Below are 21822 nucleotides of genomic sequence, written 5' to 3' on the forward strand. Positions count from 1 at the left end.
TACCATCAGGAGACCCACCTTGCTCGTTTGCCATCCAGTCCGTTTGCCATTGAGGAACGTAAACAAATTTGTTTTAAAATAATTTATTGAATCAGGCGTTACTTTGCAGTCCATATCAATGAACTAAAATAATTTCCTTGCTCACCCGCGACCTTACGATAGCTAAGCTTATGCAAAATATGCGTGTCATGCATGCAGTTCATCCACCTCCACACTGTAGAACACACACAAATCACACAACCCATCCATCACCACCACCACACTACACTCGTAAGGTCCGGGTGAGCAAGTAAATTATTTTAGTTCATTTAAATTTGTTTTTGTTATTATTTAGTAGGTAGTATTAAGGTACTCATGTCAATAAAACTCATTTACTCGGCAATCTTCGTTCCACTTAAACGAAAAAAGTAGTTGTGTACGAAAAAAAAATGGAAGAAAACGTCCCCTATTTCAGACACTATAGGTCCCAAACATCTTCCAGCCAAGCAAGCAAGCATGCAAATGCAAAAATGGGGATTATTAAAACAAAACGCCTTAAATAAAATTGAGTAGCAAACATTCGCATCACTCCGCATTTACTAAAAACCCACAGGTGATGCATTAATTACCGCACTCCATACTCGCATTTCTTTTTCCCAGCAATTTCCAGTTTTCTCTTCATAAAAACCTTCCCTAGACTTTAACGATGATATGAAAAAAAAATAGCTGAATTGTCCAGCCGTTCTCGAGTTTGCGCTTAGCAACACATTTTACGATCATTTATTTAATAGATGGGAATAAGTGAGTATGAACCAATTAACCTAGTCCCAAACTAAGCAAAGCTTATAAATATATAAGTACATATGAACATCAAAGACGCGGAATAAACATTAGTATTATTCATACAAATACTCGTATCAGCCCCGGCCAGGAATCGAACCCGGGACCTCAAGCTTCGTAATCAGGTTCTCTAACCACTCGGCCATCCGGTCGTCATATGAACTAAAAGAATTTCTTTGCTCACCCGTGACCTTACGATAGCTAAGTTTATGCAAGATAGGTGTATTCATGCAGTTCCTCCACCTCCACACTGTAAGAACACACACAAATCACACAAACCCATCTATCAACACCAATACTACACTGACGCGTTTCAAACTCAACCAGAGCTCATCTTCAGATGTTGTCCAGATGCTATCATAAGGTCGCGGGTGAGCAAAGTAATTGGTGCAGTTCATGATATGGACCATCGCATAGTAACACATGATTCTATAAATTATAAGGGTTTCGTTTTTGTAATTTTGACTACGGAATTCTAAACATTAAATACCAGAAGTTCAGTTCTTGTGAGTGAATTGTAAAGTCTTCTCAACCAATATAAACATAATATATTACAGACAACTATGCATTAGCCATAACTACAGCGCACTGAATAATTGAGTGGCATCGAGCGCGGGTTCGAATCCCGGCGGGACACAGTTTTTCTTTGTGTTCAATCTTACGAGTACATCGGAGCTGTAAGGCTGGGGTTACAGCGGCAGCGGCGCGCTGAGTGGCTGCGTTTTGATTGTTGCAGGCGAAGTTTTGCTGAGGTCCATTAATGTACTGATTTTGAGCATTTTTTTATGGTATAGGACGGGGGAAAACGAGCAAACGGATCGCCTGGTGGTAAGCGATTACCGTCGCCCATGGACACCTGCAACACCAGAAGAGTCACGAATGTGTTGCCGGCCTTTTACTCTCTTTTTTCGAAAGCTTGGAGTTAATATCGGTCCGGGAATACCGCAGGCGATAATTCATTCCAGAGTTTTTCTGTGCGAGGCAGGAGATTTCTGGATAAACGCACAGTAGAGGACTGCCAACCATCTAAACTTCACTTGTAAAGAGCATTGTAGCGAATATGTCAAGCTACTGTTACAACATGCTAGTTACTAGCACGAAAGCATAAATATGTTTATTTTTAAAACTTAATATAGGTATAAGCAACTGTACATTTACATTTACAAGCATGTTGTGTGCGAAATTGCATTCTAAATTTAACACGAGCTTTATCGTGAAGAAAAACATCGTGAAGAAACCTGCACAGCCCGCAAAGCAATTCAATGGTGTGCGTAAAGTTCGTGATCTACACTCGGCTCGCGTGGGAACTAGGGCTTAATCCCTCTCACTCTAAGAGTGAGCGTGCTCAGCCCTGGGACGAATCTAGGCTGGGACGATGAATGATGAACTATTAAGTTTGGTGATCCAAATAAAAATAAACTGGAAACAATAGTTTAGAAGTCTGGGTGAAAGTTTTTTTGAAAAAAAGTCAGTCATTGTATGAAATTAAAATATCCAGAAACCTAAAATAATCTAAATATGAAATCTAGTAAAATCTCAGAATTTAAGCAAAAGCTTTCATGAATAAACAAAGACAATAAGTTCGACAGAAACCCAAGAATACTCAGTTTGTTAATAACAAAGTTCAACCTTACGCCAATGTGTTAAGGCTGTTCTCATGTGAATTACTTACATGGTTTCTTCCACGTAAACAATACCAAGTACCAAAGATAAAATACCGCGACTTAATCAAATAAAACCGTAATTCAATGTAATAAAGACGTTGACGTGTGCTTTGTCATCACGGTTTTATTCACGTGCAAACACGATAACAACACAATAATTAAGCAACTTTGAACTTTATAGTAACGTCATAAAGACGTTGACCTGTGAGTTTTTATATTGGGTTTTTGTTCAGACAACTACGGTAAATGAATGTAGGGGTTAAGCAAGTTTCAACTTTATGGGTTGGAGATAAGGTGTTAGTGCGCGCAGCTGTTTCTGTGCACGGTTAAAAGGGTTGGCGGGTACCGCATTACGGACTATTTGCTCAAATTTACTCACAAGGGCCGTGGTGTTTTATTCGCGGAGCGAGAACAAAAAATTACGTAATTTCCTACTTAAAAAAAATCATACAATAGGAAGCCGGAGATATTCAGTGTAAATTTTTATATGAAGACTTTTAATCTTTTTTTATTCATGAGACAATTTCATTTCAAGTGACAAAGTGACGGATGTAAGCAAAGCTTGTATGTACTAAGCTTATCAAAGTGGCTAAACATACTTAAATACACAAATAGATAAATTATTTAAAATACGAGCCTCAGTCGAAAAACGGTTTCAAAAATGGTTTCAGACTAGCGTTTTATTCTTGCGTATAAACTCGTTTTCGGAAGCGCGTGCAGTTTAGTATAAGTACATCAAGCGTTGATCATGCAGGAATGAGCGCGTACACGCGCGTTCGGTTTAATCTGGCGCGCGTGAAAGTGCGCGCCAAAAATGAGAGCTATCGTTTTTTGTCTCACTAGATGGCGCACTGTTGCGTGAGGTTTTTAAGTATGGCTTTCAAAGTACAAAGTTTAGATTAAAATCATATTTAATACAACTTAAAACCGTACCATAAAAATATCGAGCATGCCACAGTGTTGCATAGTCCCCGTTTTGTTCGGAAAAAAGGGAGGACAAAGGTTTCCGAAAGACAAAACTTTCTCAAAACACAGACATTCATTGCCCCGGAACGCATATTTGCCATAATTAATTTCAGATATTGCAAAATATTCACAAAATTATTCTAATTATAAATAAACCCGCGTAGCTCATCCAAAAACTATGAGATTTGACATTTCGGAGACCTCACGCTACACTAGCGCCTCTAGTGGCGAATTCATACGCGACAGCCCTCATTACCGTATACGCGCAGAAAGAACGCTTGTCAGAAACCGCCTTTATAAGAATAAACTTCGAATAACCGTTTTTTAAGTTTATTGTCAGGATTTCTAAAGACTAAATTATCCAAAAATTAATTGATCGATTCACGTGTTTGCTTTCCGTGTCATTGAATTACAAACTTTCATCTTGATAATATTATACCACCCTTGTACGGTCAGACGCACAAGTGTTGTATCTTCCAAATACAACATGAACCTAATAAGGAAATTTTGTTACCTTAAACAACATTTTTAATCTAATACGATGAAAGCCGAAACAAAGAAGGCCCGTGGCCGCAAGCATAATAAGTTATAAACATAAAAAATGATTGCAATTATAATTATAATAGCGTATGCCCGAGACAAACTGGTTCTCTATCCCGTTGGAATTTCAAAAAAATCCGTACTCAGTGCACCCGTAAGATCTTCAACAAATAATACATAAATATCTGCTGTTCTAAAGTCAATCCATTAGTCAGTCATGGTGTTCTATAATTAATACTCGTATGTGGGGCAACACTACGATTTTGATGAATTTGGTACAGAGATAGAATAGACCCTGGGAAAGAAATAGGCTATTTTTTATCGCGAAAAAGAGCTTTCAGGGTTGAAATAGTTCGTAAGCTATCGAAATAAAACCATGAAACTTGGCATTTAGGCACTTAATAAGAAATAATCTATATTTGTTTGAGCTTTTTTAAAAATTGACCTGTTGGAGGGGATGAAATAGGGATGAAAGTTTATACGCAGGTCGTCATTTTGAAGATAAATCGATGAATCTTTATTAAACTTGCCATTTCGGCACGTGAAAAAGAGATAAATAGATATTTGTTGCACGTTGTTTTAATTCTTCATGAGGGGGTGAAATGATGAAATTAATATCGGAAGTCGGGCATTGCTCGATAGTGAATCGATCGGTTCTTTTATGAAACTTGGTATTGGTGATAAGAGACAAATACATTTTAGTTGCGCGTCTTTAAAACTTCCTCTGGTGAAATCATAACCTATAGCAAGATCGTCATTACGAAATAAATCGAGGTTCAATGAAACTGGCATTGGCACTTAAAGTAAAGAAATAAAAGATATTTGTTTAAGCGTTTTTAAAAGATATGCGAGGATGTTTGCAGGCTTTTAATCATAAGCAAATACGCAATGTGGGGTCATTTTAACGTGGCTTATTCACTAGCAGTCAGAGATGAAAAATTATGATTTTCACATTTTTCATCTATTTTTGTGGTATAGAGCTCCTTATTCAAATTCCAAGCTGGACAGCTACCTACCTATAACTTTTTCGTTAATTTGTATGAAACAGCACGACTGAGCGATGATTGCCGGTGAATTAGGTGGCACTTTTTTCACAGCTTCGGGCTATCTAGGTTAGGGCAACGCAACTCGAATATACCATTATTCAGGTGTTTACGAGATAAAGGGTCTTGACAAGCAGGAACCTAACACTTGCTCCATTTTGCCTTTAAGGTCGAACCTAAAAACAAAACATCTGGCCTCATATTCGACCTAAGCGCTGAAAATATGGGGAAAGTTCTTGAGAACCGAAATTACTACGTATAATGATTTATCGAGTATGCTTAAGTAAAAATGCATGACTACAATAAACTGGTCAAATCTATGAAGAATGGCGTTTCATGATGTGGCAGGAGAATTTCATGATTGCTAAATATGGCTAGGCAAAATTTTATGTTTTTACCAAGGAACATGCATGGTGGATGTATGGAAGAACAAAAATGTTTATATTTTAGCAATTATGAAATAGGATTTTTGGTAAACCTAGAATTTCTATGTACTATTATTGGCAGAATAGGTATCCTATAAATTAAATACTTCAAAATTACTATTTCAAGCGGACGAAGTCGCGGGAGACTAGTAAGTAACTAAAACTCTTTGTTGGTGGAAACCCAAACCTCTTTTATAAAACCGAAGTCCTCTCTGCTTATGGTGTTCCCACACCGGCTGTTATAAGTGTTATATAATGTTATAAAACATTTGAAAATATGTCAAAAGAAGTCGAGAAAAGATAGATAGTGCCCGCCTTCTTTTTTTTTAACCCCCTACGCAAAAAGAGGGGTGTTATAAGTTTGACCGCTATGTGTGTCTGTATGTCTGTTTGTTTGTGTGTGTGTCTGTCTGTCTGTGGCACCGTAGCTCTTAAACAGGTAGACCGATTTGAATGCGGTTTTTTTAATTGAAAGCAGATTTTCTAGCAATGGTCCTTAGACATGTTTTATCAAAATCGGTTCAGCCGTTTTTGAGATATTGAAATTTGAAGTGACAAAGTCGGGGTTTTCCAACTTTTTGTTGGTTAGTTTATCTTTTGTTACCTTCTCTCGAACCGTTTCGTCGTATTTTCAAATGTTTTATAACGTTATATAACACTTATAACAGCCAGTGTGGGGGCACCATTAGCCTCCCGTTCATAACTTGTTCGCAGTGGCGGGCTGGGGAATTCAAACCCGCGTCAGCTTATCAGCCATCCAACCACCAAGTCACCCGGCCGTCAGGACCTATCCCGCACGTTCCTCCCGCGGGACAGCCCCGCAACTGCTATATTTTATTAATAGCGCTTGTCCTCTTGTCTGTCAGTTTGAAACGTATGAAAAAACACTCGTTTTTAGTGATCTATTGGAAAATAGGCGGTAAAGTGAGTGTTATACGGTTCACTTTGTTTTGACGTTTAGACTGTGGCTATACTAACATGGAGTAAGCTTTGTTTGTAAATGGTCAAGTGTGAGTCGGATTCATACGAAAGTATATGGCATCATACCATGAGCGAAGGTGATTGTTTTCCACCAGGTGACCTCTTTGCTCGTTTGCTCCCTCTCATTTGATAGCCCAACCAATAAAAAGTTGGAAAACCCCAGACTTTACTTTACTTTAAACGGCTGAACCGCTTTTGATGAAACATGTCTAAAACCATCGCTAGAAAACTTGCTTTCAAATTGAAAAATCATTCAAATCAGTTCACCTGTTTAAGAGGTAGGTACGCTGCCACAGACACACATAGCGGTCAAACTAATAACGCCCCTCTTTTTGCGTCGGGGGTTGAAACTCATAGGTTCGAGCCTGGGTTTGAACCCAGGACCCTCTAGCTCTGCTTAAGGCTACCACTATACTACTACGGCTTTAATATTATTAAGTAGGATTTAGACAAATCCTGCACCGTTGCACTGTTGTGTTTCGGCGTGGAGATTAAGACAGCTGGTGCAATTACTGGCACTTGACGTATCCCATCTTAGGCCTCTAGGTTGGCAACGCATCTGCAATACCCCTGGTGTTGCAGATGATTATGGGCGGAGACCCACATGCTCGTTTGCCGCCAGTCGAATAAAAAATAATAATAAAAAAAACTTTCACATTCGCAATAAGTAACTAACGCGTCTCTAGACACTTATTTTGAGAATTGAGTCATCTAACAGCTACACTACACAGGTTATGTAACATATAACCTAAGTTCTAAAACTATGATGTATGCAGTAATGAAACTAAAATACGTCCCGCGGGCACACTTCATAGCGGCCTACAGACAAGTTGTTATATGAAAGAAAAATTAGTTTTCCCTAACAATGTGTTATTTTGTTTCCAGGTCAAATAAACAAAAATTGTACAGCCACGCAATCTACATAAATACCGAATTTCAAGTAAATCCAACTACAGCAAGTTGGTCCAATTTAACTTGCAAGATTTGATTACAGACAGACAGACAGACAAACGGACGACGGGGCAGGGGAAACTAAATAAAAGCTTCTAAGTACCCTGTGCGATACAAATTAAAACTTAAATTAGATTTCTAGTTATTTTTTGTTTAGGTGAATTAAATTGATTTCTAGGTCAAAGGGTGTCAATTGTCGCATGATTATTTACTAAGACGACCGGATGGCTACGTGGTTAGAGAACCTGACTTCGTAGTCGGCTTGAGCTGGGTTCGATCCCCGGTCGGAGCAGATATTTGCATGAATAATGCAGATATTGTTCTCTATATCGTAGCCATAACACAAGCTTTGCCTGCTTTGGGACTGGGTCGACTTATTTATTTACATATCTATTGCAAGACCGTAAAGCCCACGAGTTCATAGATGTCAAATGCACGCCGCAATGTCGTGCAACTTGCACCATATTCTTGCAGCTCTAAACTGGTTAAACAGGTCTGTCTAAATCCATCTCCGCAGACGCAAGCACGGCCTGTTCAAGAATTCCGTTTCTCCGCTAAAAGCCCTGCGTTCGGGACACGACAACCGACAGAACAGGCACGTATTACTGTCAGTGTGTCGCAATAGGAGTAGACAGTAACATCATCATCATCATCATCAGCGTCATCATATCGGCAGTAGGGCGTCCACTGCTGAACATAAGCTTCACATAATTTTCTTCTCTCGACTCTGTGACGAAGTTAAGTGTCCAAAGAATAGATTATTGCAAAGGTGATGGTTCAATGAGGATTTTTACATGCTTTTATTATAAAGTACAGTCAAAAAAAAGCTTGTATTAAAAATGTTTTTTTTTTTACAAAAAACTCAGTATCAGATTAATTTGAACAAGAGTTAATGTATGATATAGTCCGACATTAAGGCTACGTTTCTATCAGAGATGTGCGGGTAATGTGTTATTCTGAACCAATACGAACGCTTCATTTACCTCGCCTCCATCCACCGAGCTGTTTCCACCAGAGCTGTGCTGTGCGAGGATAGGTAAGAAGCGTTTCTATTGGTTCATGAAGAACACATTCCTCGCAACGCACCCGGGCACATTTCTTGTCGAAAAGCAGCCTAAAGTGACCTTAAATCACTAATTGTATCACGACGTCTATAGTCCTACGAGTGTTGTTGAGCATGTCCCGGCGGTCTCCGCTCCGTTTATTTATGTTCGGGAACTTCATTAGGCTATTTGCACTGGTCGCGGTCGCCGAGGAGAGCTGTAACACTCGTATCGATGACTGGCGAGGGGCGTTAATGTTTTCGGTAGTATGGTAGTGTCCTAAAAGGTTATCACTTCGTCTTATAACCTAACCAACAAAAAATACCACGCACAGGACTTATCACGCTAACACACACGAGTAATAATACCGAATGTGTAATGTTGCCAAAACGTCGAGGTAAATATCACTCGTGTGTGTTAGCGTGATAAGTCCTGTGCGTGGTATTTTGACTATAAGTGAAAATCACGAAAGTTCAAGACATTATAACCAACAAAAAGTTGGAAAACCCCGACATTGTCACTTCAAAGTTCAATATCTCAAAAACGGCTGAACCGATTTCGATGAAACATGTCTAAAAACCATTGCTAGAAAACCCTGCTTTCAAATAAAAAAAAATCGCATTCAAATCGGTCCACCCGTTTAAGAGCTACGGTGCCACAGACAGACAGACAGACACACATAGCGGTCAAACTGAGGGATGTTATACCCCACATTTTGCGTCGGGGGTTAAAAAAGCAGCTATTCTAAGTACCAAGTGGTCTAAGAAGCAACTGGTCTAATTAGCAAGTGGTTTAAGAATTAACTGGTCTAAGTAGCAAGTGGTCTAAAAAGCAACTGGTCTTAAACTGTTTTTTATCGAAAATTTGAAAAGACATAGGTTAGATTTTTAAGACCGCCAAACTCAAGTGGAACTGGGCAGATCATGTCTGCCGGATGCATCGGATCGTTGGGCCAAAATCACCACTGATTGGGTTCCAAGCGACGGGCACCGGAGCAGAGGTAGGCCTAAAAGAAGGTGGCGGGACGATTTGGTGCGATTCCAGCCGGACTGGCAACATTTTGCCGAAGCCAGAGACGAGTGGAAGGAGAAAGGGGAGGCCTTTGCCCAGCAGTGGGACACTGTATAGGCTATTTAAAAAAAGTTAGAGTAAGTTAAAGTTGCGTCAAGAGGCGAATCGCCTCAGCCACACTTAATAGAGCTACGCGGAGCTCCTTTTTCTTTGAGTCTGAGAATTTTAAGCCACTTGCTACATAGACCAGTTGGCACTTAAAACAGTTGCTACTTAGACCAGTTGCTACCTTAGTACTTAGACTCGCTGCTTTTTAGACGAAATGAAACTAAGCTTTCTACTACTTTCTTTTTTAGGATTCCATACCCAAAGGTTAAAAACGGGACCCTATTACTAAGACTTCACTGTCCGTCTGTCTGTCTGTCTGTCTGTCACCAGGCTGTATCTCGTGAACCGTGATAGCTAGACTTTTAATTTTTTTACAGATTATGTATTTTCGTTGCCGCTATAACAAAAAATACCAAAAACAGAATAAAATAAATATTTAAGGGGGCTCCCATACAACAAACGTGATTTTTTTTTGCCGTTTTTTGCTAATGTGTAATTTAAATATTGTAAATAACAAATAATGGTACGGTACTCTTCGTGCGCGAGTCCTCTTCGCACTTTGCCTGTTTTTTTTAATCCTCAACATCGGTATCGATATTGACTTCCCCACCCCTAGTTGTCAAATTACCGGGTCCGCGGTAATGAAGTTTCCGACAAACACGCGCGTATTATTTTACGGGCACTTGCTGCGCGGCAATGTTCAACCCTTTTAAAGGGTTCCTTCACGTTTTCGCCACAGGTAGCAGAGGATGGTATTGTACTAACCTCTTGTGTCCGTTGATTAGATGCTGGCAGCTTCGCACGACTTTATTCTAGCTGCACGTAGGAACTTGGTAGTGCCTAGTTCCGTCCACTACAGTATACAACCTATTTCACCACTTTTCATAACTTGTTCCCATTGCTATGTCATCCACACAGGTCTCCTCTCAAAATAAGAGGGCTTGGGCTTTAGTTCCCAAGTTCAAAGACTCCATTATTTTTAAAAGTCGCTGAACTAATGTTGTTCAGATTGTTGAGGACGATCTATGTTTTAATTTTTTGCTCGTATTACAGGCCACACCCGGTATATATGGACCTCCGCAAAGTAACGCATGTTTCGATTAATTATTTGCATAAGGGAAGGCTTCTGTCCCTTCTTCACCTTCCTAACTTGTTCACATTGCTACGTCAACACGGACGGACCTTAACATCCAACATCCCTTTGTAGGTATTCTTGAAGCAGGTATTTGTCCTAGAGACCTTTTACATCTGTTGGTCAAGTAAAGGAGCAGTCACACCGCTGCTTAATAAACGGTGACCGTACGGAATTGCAGTGACGCATCGTATGCGCACCGTTTTTATTGCATGCTCTCCACACCGCTGCTTAAAATACGCAATCGGTGCGAAATCGTAGTGACGTGCCGAAAACGTCACGACTTTTGTTTGGTAAAGTCCTGAAGTTTACGGCACGTCACTGCGATTCCGTATTTTAAGCAGCGGTGTGGAGAGCATGCGATAATAAAAACAGCGCACATACGATACGTCACTAGTCACTGCGATTCCATACCGTCACCATTTTTTAAGCAGCGGTGTGGCCGCACCTTTAATTGTACGCGTGGTTCGAATAAGGTAAATTAATTGGACAAAGTGTTGATTAATTAGTTTAAAATACTTTAAATATATTATCTTTAGCTGATTCGCAAATAATAGAGGTTCAAGTGTTCACCACTCATTGATTAATTTTAAGTTTCAGAATATCCGTGATGCCGTCTCTGTTGGTTTTGTCAGAATAAAGAGAGACGGCATCATTGTACCTGTCACATAAAATTTATCAATTCAATGAGATGTGAGCTTTTAGAGAAAAAAAACACCTGAATCTTTGACGCCTTTGTTCACAGCGGAGCAAGAATCTGTAACAAAAAGAAATATATTTTAATAATCATTGTAATAGTAAACTATATTAAATAAAATGGGAAAATAGAAATAGAAATCATTTATTCGTGACAAAGAAGCGTAGCATAACAAAAAGATATTAAAAATGTAAGATAGTTGTATGTCTCGAAATGGTCTCAAATCAGCAAAAATGGCCGGTCTTGCGAACGGCGCTGTTCAGGCCATACAGGTGATTCGGCATACGTGAGAAGACCCACCGTACCTAGTTAAGGCTACTATATGTACAGTTAAAGTGAAAGATATTATTTACACTACCATCATAGTAAAGGAGGAGAAGTATGCACACTCCGACCCTTTAGGAGACTTAACTGCCTACTCCGGCGCGGACGGTGGGTCGTCAATGTCAATTTTAGATTAGTCACCTACCGGCAAATCATTTTAGTACGAAAGTTAACTTAAAATTGTCTTGCCTGTGTCTAGACAAACAAAATTCTATGCCACTATATTATTATTATTATACTAAATTTAAAAATATTATTCATAATGCTTCGTATCAAATTTAAGAGATTCTGAATTCACGGGAAGTACCCTGTAGGTTTTGATTCCCTTGCGAGTTTCGAAAATTTGCGGCATTTAAACGGCTGTATCTCTAGATTGCGTTGGCTTAGAAGTTTGATTTTTTTCACAGCTTCAAGGGACAGTAAACCTGAGTATGTGATATAAATTTCAGCTTGATACCTCCTCTCGTTCCTGAGAATAAGGGTTCCGTTTTTTTCCTTTCAAAGTACGGAACCCTAAAAATGGCAAAAAATCACGTTGTTGTATGGAAAGAAAGAAAAAGAAAGAAAGAAAATATTTATTAGTGACAAAAATAAGAACAATGGATGAAAAAAAATTAAGAAAAATATAAAATATAGTTTTATGGGAGCCCCCTTAAATATTTATCAATTCATCTTTGCCTTAGAGCAACGCGGGCTTCCTACGGAAGGGAGTAGCCATTCGCCGCGTTCCCCTCTGTCAAAGTACAAGCCCAACTGGGCATACGAATTTTATAAAACAAGGCGCGCTCGGATTTCAAACTAGACCGAATCGAGTCGCGCGAGTGAACGCTGCAGTGCTTAAAATGCCGAATTATTCAGTTTTCTGCTGTAAAAAGAGATCTGGGACATCAAGCTTGCAAAAAGATGGTGTAAAATTTCACATGGAAGTAAATTGTTATCGTATTATTGCTATTTAATTACATTTAAACTACAGTCGTACATTTTATCACAATATTATTGTCGGATTCATTTACCAGCATAGAGTCCGCTAATCGGTACAAATTTCGGATCGGTCAAGCGATAAATCCGACTTTTCGCCGATGGACAACTTAGTGATGTTACTGTCAATGTGTGAGTTTTGAGTCATCTGTACACGAATTATTAGTGTATTGTTGAATTATTTATGTGTTAAAGTCATGATTACAGTCAGTTGGCAGTTTTGTTTTTGCATGTAAGTCGGAGCTGCACTTGTGTGCACATTTCCCCCCGCAACAAACGCCAGAACTAAATCTACTGTTTTAAAGGTAATCTACCGCTAAGACTACTCCCTTCCAGTAGGAAGCCCGCGTTGCTCTAAGATCTTTGCCGCTTAATAGTTTTTTTTCCGTGTTGTCAAAATGTCTAAAGTTGTATAGATAATGGTACGGAACCCTTCGTGCGCGAGTCCGACTCGCGCTTGGCCGGTTTTCATTACATAAATATGGAACAACTGTGCCCAACGCAGGCTTATTTTCAAGTTTTTTCCACAATGTAACCAAAGTTGAGCCAGTGTATTATAAAGCTCGTGTCTTAAAGAGGCACGACACGTGTCCTTTGTAATTCCGCTTTGAGTTTATTCGTTTTAAATTTTGTCTTTGTGAATTTCGTATGTAGATAGAACGTCTGGAATAGGCCACTTTTTATTATTTATTTTATTTGTCAATAAAATAAAATATAAAATAAATATCATGGGACACCTGACACCAATTGATCTAGTCCCAAATTAAGCAAAGCTAGTACTATGGATACTAGGCAACAGATAAACATACTTATATAGATAAATACATACTTAAATATATACCAACAGCCAAATAAGTGATCTATCCATTTTTAAACAAGTTCCTATCAAATGAATATGTCGCTAAAGTCGAACTTGAAAGTTGACAGACACGTCTATTGGCATTATTGTTTTATGACATGCAAACGATTATCAATTTTAGGGTGGTAGACCACATATTTGGCTGATGGTAGGTACATATAACACGGCCAAGACACGAGAATAAAAATATTCGTATGATTCATACAGATATCCGGTGATACAGATCTGTTGAGAAGAATTTGGCAAGAAACTCAACGAGGTGGTGTATATTTTATCATTGAGTGTAAATATTGAATTTCACTATCTATTATCAAGCAGTGCCGCGCGCTACTCTAGTATATTATAATTATTGCTAAACAGCGTAAGAATATTACTAGAGTCGTTCAAATTTACGACCTTTGCCGTCCCTTTCGCACCCATTCACGCTAATACATTTCGATTGGCGGCTGTCTCTGTCACCCCGCGCAGGCGCGCTGGGGTTCTCTTTGTTCACAGTAACATATACATACGTGTATGCTACCATTTTTGCTATTTGATATTTCGTATGGCTTAGACGGTTGTGATGTAGATTAAGCTCAAGCTAAATCCCTTTAAACCTGCTGAGTATTAAAACTGATAGACTTTTCGGCAGACAGTTGACTTAGTATAACTAAATACCCCTTTAAAATAAGGAGATTTACAGTCATATCATAAGTTAGAAGACGTCACCGCGGCGGGGACCGATGATCTGGCAGCTTCCTCGGACCAAGAATTAGCTTGGCTATTCGAAGAGGAATTACTGATGTCTCGTGATTTACGGGACAGAATAACATACATATAAGTTTTTGATATATAAATCATTTTAAATACAATCCATTTTTACTGACTGTACTTTTTGTTGACTGTACTTGTATTGTCACCTAAACTACATTTTCATACCAAATTTCAAGTCTATACCATTAACCGTTGAAAAGTTCCGTCCTGCGAAGACGATCCTGGCTGGACTACCAGGATGTCACTACTAGATTATTGTATTTTCACGCAATTTTAAGTATACCAAATTTCAAGTCAATCCAACTACTGAAAGTTGGTCGAATTTAACTTGCAAGATTTGATTACAGACAGACAGACAACGGGCGAATGAAACTAAATAAAAGCTTGTAAAAAGTTGATTGACCCCACAATAACTATAAGTTGTTCTAACACAAACGCTTTACTATAACTAGGTTAAACGGAATACTTCGTTTCCAAATAGTATGCTATACTAAAATAGTGTATGGGACTCTGCGAAAACAGGCAGTTAAGAGGGCATTGACCGTTCAAAGATTCTATCGCAACGTGCAACTATCATCTGAAAAGGGCTTTAGAACGTTCGCAATGAGATAGAATTTACGAAATCATAAAAACCGGGCAAGTGCGAGTCGGACTCGCGCACCGAGGGTTCCGTACACATTTATAGGTATGTAAGTAAACGGGAATCGTGTCTTGAAGATATTTCTCGCTTTTTCCGAGTGATTTAATACATCCAGTGTATTCAGAGCCCTAATCTTAAGCAAAATGTACGCAGTGTGGGGTCAGATTATATTTTTAATTAATATTTACGACGACCAGATGGCCTAGTGGTTAGAGAACCTGACTACGAAGCTTGAGGTCCCGGGTTCGATTCCCGTGTCGGGGCAGATATTTGTATGAAAAATACGAATGTTTGTTCTCGGGTCTTGGGTGTTTAATTTGTTAAGATTGGTTTTTTGGAATCTTTTTGTATTTTTTATTTCAATTCCAAATTTTTACTTTTACGGTCATCCCGTAAAACCTAAATTGAAAATACAAACTGAAATATAGATGCACAGAAAAAACATCCACATTTGACTATCAGTGGTGTAGCGGTATAGCACGCGGTACGGATTACCGAGGACCTGGGTTCGATTCCCAGTGATGGTCTTATTTTTCTGTTTTTTCTGTGCATCTTTATTTCAGTTTGTCTTTAATTTGTATTTAAGTATGTATCTATCTATATAATTATATTTATCCGTTGCTTAGTACCCATAACACAAGCTTTGCTAAGCTCACTTTGGAACTAGGTCAATTGGTGTGAATTGTCCCGTGATATTTATATTTATTTATTTACAGACAGACATAAAAAATCAAGGTTTTCAGACCTTTCTAGTTGGTTGTGTTATAATAGCTACCTTCATACAAAATTTCAAAATTCTGAGTTCACGGGAAGTACCCTGAAGGTTTTGGTTCCCTTGTGAGTTTCGAAAATTTGTAGCATAAACGGCTGCATCGTTTGATTGCGTTGGCTTAGAAGTTCGATTTTTTCACAGCTCCAAGGGACAGTAGACAGTAAATTTCAGCTTGATACCTCCACGCGTTCCCGAGAAAAAGGGTCTTGATAGACAGACAGACAGACGGACAAGAAGTGATTCTATAAGGGTTCCGTTTTTTTCTTTTGAGGCACGGAACCCCAAAAACCGGCCAAGTGTGTGTGTGTGTATGTTGTTGGGTAACAATTAGTATTGTAGTAAATTTCCTTTCCTAACCACTTTGTTATGGGTTCATAATATAATATGCCGCTTTTGCCCGTGGCTTCGCTCGCGTGGAATTCGGTTATCGTGCGCTGTTCTCTAGGGAACAGTTTATTATTCCGGGATAAAAAGTAGCCTATGTCACTCTCTGGCCCATAAACGTCCGATCCGTCGCTCCGTTTCAACATGAAAGAAGGACAAACATACAAACATACACACTTTCGCATTTATAATATTAGTATGGATAATTGGTGAAAGTCATAATGTAATTAATTCATCAGAATTATTATAAAACACACCTTACTACTTATAGAATACTACTCGTACAGGTGATCATTAAAAAAAATCTGAAATACATAATAAATATATAATATAATATTTCAACGATTTTCAAAACTTATGCGACTAAAAACTCACTCCCTATACCTTCCTTTAGTGCTCTTTGGCCATGCACTCAAAAAAAAGTGTCCGATTCATTACGAGCGCGAAAACTAGACCAAAATGGCGGCGTTAGACCAGAACTTTTGCAATTAGGCGGACATTAGACCTCGCTGTCCCTCGGGATGCCTGCGGGGAACAAGCAAGCTTCGTTATAAATGAACAAGAACTAGTTTTTAAAGTGAAGTGAATCACATGTTAGCAAACGAAAGTTTTTTTAGCCTGTGGTTTCCCACAGCTGGGCAAAGCCCTTTCCCTTGGATGTACGACCCGTGCTGTCTACACGAGTGTAACATTGAAAAATTAGAGGTCTAAAAATAAAGAAAGTCTTTAATCAAAGGCACTTGTTTCAACTCCCATCCCCAAACTATATACATACGGGGAGCGCATACATACGGTTCATTTACCTAGCCTCCCAGAGATGTGCTGTGCGAGAAAAGATAATTGAAGCGATTCTTTTGGTTGATAAAAAGCACATTCCTTGCAACACAACCTCGCACATCTTTGGTGGACACGCAATCTGAAGGTTGTCTTTGTAATGTCCCGTATCTAGACACGCGGGAGCGTGTCAAGCCAAGTTCAAGCTAACAGAAACTGGCGAGCAGCACCGTGTGTAATTTTATCTGAACCATTTGGAGCCACTTTTGAACTCCTCATAATTCAAAAAGAATTTCACATAAACATGTCAAATTTGGCTCATATATTGTGAAAATTGAAAATACAAACTGAAATATAGATGCACAGAAAAAATAGAAAAATAAGACCATCACTGGGAATCGAACCCAGGTCCTCGATAATCCGTACCGCGTGCTATACCGCTGCACCAGATGGAAAAAAAAAAACACTTCATATATTGTGACTTGCGAAAAATATATACCTAATGTACAGCATGTCAAATTTTGCAAATGAAAAATATATAAAATTCAGATCTATTGTCAAGAAGACATTAATATCTAAGGCGTACCTATTATAAAGTTAATGATTATATCATGGACAGGATATTTGGAAATAATCCCTTCAAATAGCAAACCTACTGTGTTAAAAATAAAGTTGTGTTAAATACCTATGATATAGTATCATTTATTAATATTGTAAATCTGTTTAAAAAAATATACCTCGTTGAGTTTCTTGCCGGATTCTTCTCAACAGAGGTTTTTCCGAACCGGTGGTAGATTTTTTAACATTCAGTGCTTGTTATAGCCTAAATTGAATAAAGATATTTTGACTTGACTTGACTTGACGTTAGGCTGCAATATATTATCCTAAGTTTTAAGACGAAATGATATTTTAAGTTGTTATCAAATATGTTATGTTTTTATAAATAAATTTCAGGACTGACCATTAAACTTGGCGCCCATTTAGATCTCACTTCTTTTTTCGTTGAAGTCAACAACCAATTTATTGAATCAGGCGTTACGTTGCGGAGGTCCATAGCAATGAACAAATATCATATTTAGGCCGCGGGTGAGCAAGGAAATTGTTTTAGTTCAACAACCAAGGCATATATCATACTATTGAACTTGGCTCTCTTTTCACATTTATCTTTTGATGGGATTATCACTACTCCAAACGCACACTTTCCCACATTTCTGCAAGATATAACTCACTACCTCCGACTCGGTCAAAAACTACCGCCCGTTATTCTGGAATGTGAACCCCATCATACTGGGCCACATGACTGTTTGCGGACCACACCTGTATAACACGTTAAATGAATACCTTCTGCATAATAAATGGCAACCCTTACACTGGACCGAGTTAGAGACATGCAATGGCAGCCCGACACGAGATTGAAAAAAGAAAAATATTATGTATCTATGTATGTAATTGTATGTTAACTCTTTATTGTATAACCTAAACAACTAAAGGTTGGAAAACCCCCGACTGTCACTTCAAAGTTCAATATCTCAAAAACGGCTGAACCGTTTTGATAAAACATATCTAAGAACCATCGCTAGAAAACCTGCTTTCAAATAATAAAAGCCGCAGTCAAATCGGTCCACCCGTTTAAGAGCTACGGTGCCACAGATAGACAGACATACAGATACACAAAGCGGTCAAACTTATAACACCCCTCTTTTTGCGTCGGGGGTTAAAAAGGGAAAGAAACAAAACTCAACACAATTGACAAACTAAATATAAAAAACATGAATATTGATGACCTGAAACAATTACTTTGCTCACCCGCGATCTTATGATAGCCTACGTTTATTAAAAAAATGTGTGTTCATGCAGTCCCTCCACCTTCACACTGTAAGCACTGTACGCTGTGTCGCGGGTGAGCAAAGTAATTGTTCCAGTTCATTGATATATGGACCTTCGCAAAGTAACGCCTGATTCAATAAATTATAATATTGATGTTTATAGTTAGCTTCGCTTAGAAACTTATAGTGCTAAAAAGCTCTATAAGTACGCGGACACCATGGTAACTTAAAAAAAAATCGTCTCCACTTTACGAAAAGTGGGGATGATTTTTTTCTCCGTTAGACCCATAGCTTTGGATAGGTTTTTGAAAGTCATTGTGGGATTATTATAACTGTGTTTTGATTTTTTTATTATTTGTTCATATTTTTTATGAGTTTGTGTATTCTATTGTAGCTTCCACTATTTTTGACTCTTAAACTGACTCTTTGTCGGTCCCTAACTGATTGCTCCTCTCATCCACTCTAAGGTTGACTGGTAGAGATGTCCTAAAGGGATTAGTCCACCTTTGTACAGTTAACGTCATAAATAAGTGATCACTTTTGTACCTTGTCGCTTTTAGTCGTTACACAATTTCGTATGGCTTTTCAAACATGACGTTAAAGTGACAAGGTACAAAAGTGATCACTTATTTATGACGTACGTACAAGTATCTCAAAGTTTGTCAATTGTATTTTGTTTCTTTTCTTTGAAAAACATTATTTATTGATAGAATATATTTTTTCTTTTTATAATCCAATACTTACATCTGCTACCGTTCGAAGCAGTGAACAAAATGAAACCGGACATATAAACTTGAAGTTCCCAATCCGCAAACGGTCCGCATGGGAAATATGCCTCAAGCTTTTTCATTATAAAAGGAGGCCTATATGCCTCCCAGTAGGACATATATGGGGACATAGACGATGGGATGGTTATATTATTATACGCTAGTATATTTGAATGGATTATGGATCAATTAGTTTAGATACCTATCTCATAATCTACTTGATACTTGATGCTATCAATTACCATGTCGTGCCATAGTAGGCGCCGGGCATAACAACACGAAACAACTAGCTAGAGGTCTGGTGGGAGGCCTATGTTCAACAGTGGACGTCCTACGGCTTATAATGTGATGAAAATGATGTTGGTAATGAATATAAAACAGTAACATTTACTTTGAATGTTATTTTAACAATGATAACAGTGAACAAACTTATAACAACGTTCATTACTTACTTTGTTGTTAAACATACTTCTATATTTGCATTGAGTTATTTTCTATGTGAAATTGTATTTTTAATTTTACTTCAATATTTATTTAATTGAAGCGTTTTTTGTTGAGTTGAGTTTTCTGTAACTAGCTTCGTTCCGCGGTTTCACTCGCAGAATAAAGGATGGGCTAGCTTTGTATCCCGTGGGATTTTTAAGCTTCTATTACGTAACAGTTGCGTAAACTACTATTGTAACTCCGTGTATTCATTATTGACACTAACGCAAACCTGCGAAGCAATTTAATAGTGTGAAGTTCCCAATCCGCAAGGGGCCAGCGTGGGAACTACACGGCCAAAGCCCCTTTGTTCTGCGAGGCCTATGCCCAGCAGTAGTTCTCTGCCTTTTCCCAACTCACGATTCCCAACTGTTTCATTTGCCAAACTGTTTCTTTTCCCAACTCACGATTTTCTATGAAACCATGTTTTTTTTTCCGGATCTTTCATAAAACAAACCTAACCTAACCTACTGTGTTCTATAAAAGCACAAGAAAATACTCTGGGAAAAATTTTTGGGTTCAGAGAAAATAGAGAGTTGGGAAATAAAGCATTTGGCAAACAATAATTCTGCGAAAAGGCAGAACCCGTGCAGTGGGACGTGTAATATAATAGGCTTTTAAATGTATTATAATTAAGTCAATAAGTAGGTAGCAAAAATGCCGAGGGACGTGTGAAAAAGACTGTATTTTTTATTTTCAATCACGGTCAGTTATATGTAAAAAAAAACTCAAAGGTGCGAGCCGGGGTTTTGAACCCACGATCCACTGCTTGAGAGGTCCAACCACTAGGCCACCACGGCTCGGTAAGTATACAAGTAAAATAGTAAAGCAAAAAGATTTTAGGTTTCAACGCCAAATGTCCTCGTTTTGTCAAAAGATAAAATTTAAACCCTTCGATATAAATTCCGGTGATAAAGGAAGGGTCAGAACGCAGCCGGACCATTGAGCCGGACGGTAAAGTGCCGGACGGCAACGGTTATAGCGTGGAATGTTTGTTTAAACAACAAGAATAAGTTTCTGTTGAAAAGTGAACTTTTAATGCATTTTTTGCTGACTGTACTTTTTGTTAACTGTAATTGTAACGTCATTCATCTTAGATATGTATACCAAATTTCAAGTCAATCCGACCACTGGAAGTTCCCACTTCCCGCACTAATATTAAAAATGCGAAATTTTGTTAGTCTGTTTGTTTGTTACTTCGTCTTTACAACTAAACCGTTGAACTGATTAAGATAAAATTCAGTACACAGATAGTTTGAGACCAAGACTCAAGACAAGAAGGACATAGGATAGTTTTTGTCCCGGAAAATTTCATAGTTCCTACCCGGACGGAGTCACGGGCAACATCTAGTATGCCCTAAATTTAGGACGTTGGGCCTTACGAGGTTAAATAGCTTGTCGTGTTGTCATCTCGTGTCGGGTGTGCTTGTCAAATGTCTATCATAAGTAGATACATTGCTTATTCCACCCTCGACTGCGTCGAGCCTTTCGCCCGAAACATGGTTGTATGATATTTCTGCGCCACACTTTTCATTTCACTTCTTGATTTCACACGCGTGTGCGAAACAGGATATTGGCTATTAGTTCATGTGGTATCAGATTTAAGCATGTTGTACAGTCGCTAGCAGTAATATCTGCCACAGCGGAGCGTGCTAAAATATCCGACACGTCCTTCCGGCCCTAGAAATACAGTCGTACCAGATATTTATGCACGCTTGTTGTGTCAGATATTGGTGCTGGTGACTGTACCTATTCTACTGTTTTTATTATGTAAAAGTTTCTATTTAATTTGCCCTGTTTATTTGTTTGTTTGGGTCAAATCTTGGAAGCTAAATTTGTCCCACTTTCAGCGGTCCGGTCGGCTTGAAATTTAGCATACCTA

General features: G+C 38.5%; 1 protein-coding gene across 2 annotated transcripts in view; it reads right to left on the bottom strand.

Annotated features, from left to right (window-relative positions):
* The window catches only part of LOC141444789 (cytotoxic granule associated RNA binding protein TIA1-like), a 289186-nt gene that overhangs the window by 74916 nt on the left and 192448 nt on the right, over positions 1-21822 (bottom strand). For both annotated transcript variants that reach the window (XM_074110436.1, XM_074110437.1), the window contains exon 3: positions 11402-11440. In XM_074110436.1, coding sequence (XP_073966537.1) covers positions 11402-11440 — 39 coding nt within the window. The remainder of the gene's footprint in view (positions 1-11401; positions 11441-21822) is intronic.

The sequence above is a fragment of the Choristoneura fumiferana genome, chromosome 30 (assembly GCF_025370935.1).
Source record: "Choristoneura fumiferana chromosome 30, NRCan_CFum_1, whole genome shotgun sequence".
Lineage (NCBI taxonomy): Eukaryota > Metazoa > Arthropoda > Insecta > Lepidoptera > Tortricidae > Choristoneura > Choristoneura fumiferana.